The 6,000-nt window shown below is 41.8% G+C and overlaps 1 protein-coding gene across 1 annotated transcript; it reads right to left on the minus strand.

Annotated features, from left to right (window-relative positions):
- Window positions 1-4,714: 4,714 nt before the first annotated feature.
- Window positions 4,715-5,067, minus strand: LOC134393759 (small integral membrane protein 15-like). The gene has a single exon (XM_063118888.1). It carries the CDS (start codon window positions 4,940-4,942, stop codon window positions 4,715-4,717), a length of 228 nt encoding a protein of 75 aa, XP_062974958.1. The 5' UTR covers window positions 4,943-5,067.
- Between the last annotated feature and the right edge of the window lie 933 nt (window positions 5,068-6,000).

The following is a 6,000-nucleotide window of genomic DNA, read 5'->3' on the forward strand; positions in this document are numbered from 1 at the left end:
ATATATATATATATATATATATATATATGGTTTTTCATTAAGATTCTTTAATGTTCAAAGCAAAGATTTTTTTCAGGTCTAAAGGAGATTGGTTCTGTGAACTATATATGAATGAGAAGAGTTTTAATTGAAACCATTTCCCAAACTAAATGATACAAACTGTCATCATATGAAAAATGTAATAAAGTGTCCTAGTGGCTATGTGGTTCACTACTTATAAGATAATTTGCTATAGTTATTCATAATGTGTACAATCAAAGGATCATTATTTTCTGCTGTCTCTCTCCATTAAAATTCCAACAAGTTATTTTTCTCTGTGTGACAAAAACTGTTTCTTATTTCTGTTTAAAGGCCTTGTTGAGAGAGAACTTCTTCAAAGACAAAAACAGCACAAGGAATTATAAGCTACATTTTTGTTTTGCCCTGAATAATGACCATGTATAGATATCATTGACCCATTGCTAGGAATATCTATAGTGGGCTTCATCAACAGGATGGCCATAAAAAAGCATCAGAGATTGGCTGATGTCCCTGTATTATTGCAACTGGAAACCTCCCATGACGATGAAGAACTGGTTTGCAGCTCTAGCAACTGAGGAAAGATGAGTGAACCAGAATGTTTGATAAGACAATTTGAGACCACCAGTGAGCAAAGAAGAGAGCAGTAGGGTGGTGATATGTGGACCTCTCCAAAGAATGTCGTTAGTTTTATCAAAGCTCCTTTTGCTGCCCTCAGTGTTCTTCAGATGTTTTGCTCAAGTACAGGCATCCAGATTGGCCTAATCTACAGGGCAGCCTTTCCCCACCTGGTGCCTTTCCCCATCATTCCCAGCCAGGGAGGACACCATGTTACTATATAGTCACCTAGTCCTGCAAGAACCTGCCTAAAATGCTGAGATGGTCTTCTGAGGAGGAGAGGTAGATGGTGGCCAGGCAAAGGACCTTCTCAGTGGTGGTGATGACCCTCTTCTGGAATACTTTCCCTGAACTTTGCCTGAACCTTAGGTCTTTTAGGTACCATACAACAATTTTATTTATCCAAGCCTTTTAGATCTACTTAGCACTGCTGATGTAAAAATTTGCTGATATAGCTGTGGCTCAGTGGTAGAGAAACTCCTTTGCATGCAGTAGGTCCTTGGTTCAATCTCCAGTATCTCCAGGTAGGACAAAAAAAAAAAAAAAAACCCTCTTGGCTGAAACCCTCAGGAGCCACTGTCATTCATTGTTGACACAACTGGGATAGATGGACTAATAGTCTGACTCAATATAAAGCAGCTTCCTATGTATGTGCCAGTGTGGTGCAGTGGCTAAGGTGTTGGACTGGGAGTCAGGAGATCCGGTTCTAGTCCCCACTCAGCCATGGAAACCCACTGGGTGACTTTGGGCCAGTCACAAACTCTCTGCCCAACCTACCTCACAGGGTTGTTGTGAGGATAAAGTGGAGAGGAGGAGAATTTCCTTCAAGGGTTCCTTGAAGGAAAAAAAGGTGGGATATAAAATGTAATAAAATAATAATAAAAAAATGAGACATCACCCAAAGACAACTGTTTTAATTGTTAATGTGGAGATGTTAGTTCTTTTTCAAATTGAGATATGGGGTTTTAAGGAAAGGAAAGGAACCTCTCGTGCAAGCACTTGAGTCATTACTGAGTCCTAGAGGGATGCCTGCTTTCGCTGACGTCTTCTTGGCAGACTTTGTAGCAGGGTGGTTTACCATTGCCTTCCCCAGTCGAGGATATTAAACGTACATCTAATAAATACATTTGGCCGACACTTAGGACCAAGTAGCTAGAAAGTGCCTCAAAGAGGAATTGAAAGATCCTAACCTTGATCTGGAAGGACATATGTGGCCTGACTGTGGCCTATATGTTAAATCAGGCATAGGGAACCTGTTTTCTATAAAGGGTCTCATTCCCTCAGGAATAATGTATCGGGGGTCACATGCTGGTGGTGGATGGGGCCAATGCCCACAATGGGTAGGGGCAGAACCAAAAATGGAGGGGACTGTTTCTCTACCACTCCCTTTCTCTCTGTGTCACTCACCCAGGTGTGTACTTTGCGCTCTCTCTCTCTCTTCCTCCCTCCCTCCCTCCCTTTTCTCTCTCTCTCTCTCCCTCCCTCCCTTTCTCTTCCTCTCCCTCCCTCTTTCTCTCTCTTCCTCCCTCCCCCCCCTCTCTCTTCCTGCCCGCCTGCCCAGCAGGCTGCTGAGGGTGGGACCTCTAACCAGAGAGGGACCTTTCTCAGGGGTCAGAGGTGTTCATTTTCAGAGGGCTTTTCAAATTAGACCAAGGGTTGCATGAAATTTAGGCTGAGGCCCAGGAGTACAGATCATCCACCACTTATTGATGCTTAGAGCAGCTTAAAGTTCAGATCTCTGTTCAACCTTGGAATCTGCTGCAAATAACTCCTCTAGGCAAACTCAGATTTTCTATTCAGAGAGGAGAAGTGCACCATATTACATGTGCCATGCCCACATGATGGATACACATGCACAAAATTCAAAAAGAATACAGACAGAGAGCAGAGTGATAAGAGACCTTTTGTCCAAATTTATGGTGGTTGATTTGTAACCCAGCAATCATATTATGAATTATGAGTGATATATGAATTATCATATATCACTGAAAATGACCAAAATGCATTTGAAAATGTGATTTTATGCTTACCTCTTAGGATCTTGCACTAGCAGTTCAAGAATACCTGCTCTTATCAGAAGTTGTTTTGAGAAATATCCAGAAACCATTTATTGGTTTTCTATGCTTACAGTGTGGTTGAAATCATCTTAAATCTTCTTTGCAACCATAATGTAAAGCATGTGTGTGTGTCTGTGTGTATGATTCTCCCAAGGAATGAGCACATTAAAATCCTCACTATAATACAACATATATAGCGCTTCTAGATTAATGCTCTTGCCTGCCAGATTTGTAGCTTTGATTCTCCCTGATTTTTAGCGCTTAGTGGGATTTATTTCAGTGATTCTGCCCTTGGGCCAAAATGAATCAGCTTTTATCTGAGATGATCATATTTTGGCTAAGCCCTATAGCTTTGCTTTTAATAAACATGTAACCTTAGCCTACCATTACACTCGGAGACAACGCAAGCATAAAAATCAAATGAATTTTCCCAAAATGTTGCAGTCAAAACAGAGTCCGCAAAGCTCATGATGGAATTTGTGCTTAGGGTGATGTAAATAGTGTCTTTATTGTGTGTCATCTTCATTTTCCCTGCTTGCTTCAGAGTTAACTCTTTAAGAAAAATAACTTGGATTTATTCTTTTTCTTTCCTTTCCTTTTCGTCAAATGTAGGGCATACATTAGTCACAGTGAGCAATGGAGCAGATGCTTGGACTTCAGCATTAGTTACAGCATATGTCCCTCCTACTAGCCATTTTTTTTAATGTAACACTTTGGCTTCAAGGAGTTTCAAATTGCAGATCTAGATTAGAATCATGGAGTTAAAGGGACCTTATAGCCCAGGGGTGAGCAGAAAGCACATCTCCAGATGTTTGGGATTTCAACTCTCAGAAGCCCCTGGCAACACAGCCAATGGTCAGGATTGCTGGAAGTTCTTCCGGAGATCTACTTTCTGTCCACCCATGTTGTAGGCCATCTAGCCCAATCACCTGGTCAATGCAGGACTAGCACGCCCATGAAGTGTTCTCCATCCCACCTCATGGGAGGGCCAGCCTTGCATCAACCACGGGATTGGGCTCAGGCAGCAGAGTGGGAGGAGCCGTAACTTGTGCACTCCTCATCCCTATCCCCACCACGAGGACCTGCTGCCACCATGCTCCCTCCCTTTGCTGCCTTTGCCACTGCTGTGTACAGGTGATCTCCAGTCACACCCCTCCTCCCACAATGCCTGACTCTAAGGAAGGGGCCCATTGACAGATAACATATACCTAAGGAATGATGCTTTTAAGTATGAAGACACAAGCCAAGCTAAGTTCAATCAAGAGACATTCAATTCAAATTCTATCCCTGCTTTTGAGTAATACTATACCTAGAGTCTCCTTAAATTTGCTTAATCATAGCAGTGCTGTCTTTTCCCTTAATATATCACTATTATTTGTATGGACAGAATGAAGCAGCATGTAATGATCCTATCTGTTCACATAATAGTACTTTAGCGTCAAAGCCATTATTCCCACTTATTGGTCCTACATAGATCAAACAGGTGGTCGTATTTCTCATTCTTTTTCCAGAATATTCTGCAGATAAGGACTGCTACCGTTTTACATTCGACAACAAAAAACACACAGAGTGGGCAGGCATCCCCTTTTGTTAGGATGTGAACTACCCCAAAGAATTCCATAGCACAAAAAGTGAACATACTGACTCTTGCTATGAAATCTAGGCAATATAAGAATAATGTAGTTATTGTTTAGTCCTATAGAAAAGAATCTAAAAACAGAACAGCTCATATTTTCTGTGCTATAAAATCATAGCTAGATCTTTAATCAACAAAATCATTAGTAATATTTTATAAAGACATTTTATACATGTATTTCAGCTTACATTTTGCTTACAAATACACCCCAAATAAGAAAATAAGTCCCAAGACAATACTTCTTAAAAAGCTATTAAAATTAATGACAAATTAAAAAGAACATTATTTTAAGAATTCTCAAATTGATGCATATCCATCTCCTGTAAAGATTACAACACAAAAAGATATAAATGTAAGAAAAGTTCTGTCCAGCAGGGTTTACATCTTAGTCCTCCTTTGTTTGTTTAGCCTTAGCAATATTTTCCTGGCGCTTCTGTTTCTTCTTTTGCTCTCGTTCCCTGGCTTCAATCATTTTTGCCAGTTTCCATGACAGTCCTGCACTTGCTAAGAAAAGGGGTGTAAGAGCTAGGATCACTGTTATAAGAAATCCATATGGATCCTTTGCAGCCCTTTCCACAATATACTCAGCCCAGGATTTGATATTATCAAACATTTTTTTCTGCTACCTAATTGGGGAAAACCCCAAGAGTCTAAGAAGCTCCAGTTTAATTATACACAACAGGACTGGACACAGTTGTCATACGAAACTGCCAACCGGAAGTAGGAAGAACAAAGCGAAGGAAGTTTCGATAATATGTACCGCTTTCATAGTGTTATATTTTGCTTGGTGTAGATGTGTCCTGGGCTCCAACAGTTGTCAGTGCACTATAAAGCAGTAGTGTGGCTCCTGCCATTTATATACCACTTTCATACTGCTTTCATAGTGGAATATCCTGCTTGGCGTAGATGAGCCCTAAGTCCTTATTCCATGTGCTTTCTGCACCAGAACTGTTATGTGATTATAATGGGAAAACTTTCTCTGTGGTAGTGGCCCACCTATGAATGCACTCCATGAAGAGGCATGCCTAGTACCTGATTTACAAGGTCCCACATGACAATGGACTGGTTAACCCTTCGGTGACATAAGATCTGCTAAGCCAATGGCTGTAAAGGAGGCCATCACCCCTGTGCCTCCACTGTGGCTTTAAAGCAATGAGCACTCAATGTCAGATGGCACTCCTAGGCCATAGATCAGAGATCATGAATCTTTTTCAACCCCAAAGCCAAAGTCCTTGGGGTGGAAGCACATTCAAGTGGTAGTTGGGGCTGTAAGCAAGGCCCCAAACTCCAACATATTTTAGCTTAAAGCTCTTACTGTTGGTAAGTAAACATTGGGAGAGGCATTCCAGTGGTTGGTGGGTAGGGAACCTGTGCAGAAGCCAGGACAACGCCAAAGGTTCACTGTGCAGGGGAAAGAGGATGGAGCCAGGGGAAGGGGGTGGCCATTTGAGGAACCCCAAGGGAGCCAGATTGGGACCCCAGCCTGAGCTTCTGCACCCCCGCCAGAGGTGGTATGAACAGGAAGCCACCATTTTTTAAGGCAAGAGGAAAAAGCCTCTCCATGGGCTCATCTACACCAAGCAGGATATTCCAATATGAAAGCAGTATATAAAAGGCAGGATCCACACTACTGCTTTATAGCGGTACTGAAGTGCACTGACAACTGTTGGG

The sequence above is a fragment of the Elgaria multicarinata genome, chromosome 1 (assembly GCF_023053635.1).
Source record: "Elgaria multicarinata webbii isolate HBS135686 ecotype San Diego chromosome 1, rElgMul1.1.pri, whole genome shotgun sequence".
NCBI classification, from domain to species: Eukaryota; Metazoa; Chordata; class Lepidosauria; order Squamata; family Anguidae; genus Elgaria; species Elgaria multicarinata.

Excerpts from the sequence above, each read along its gene's own strand:
- LOC134393759 (XM_063118888.1), bottom strand. The coding sequence starts at position 4,942 with ATGTTTGATAATATCAAATCCTGGGCTGAGTATATTGTGGAAAGGGCT.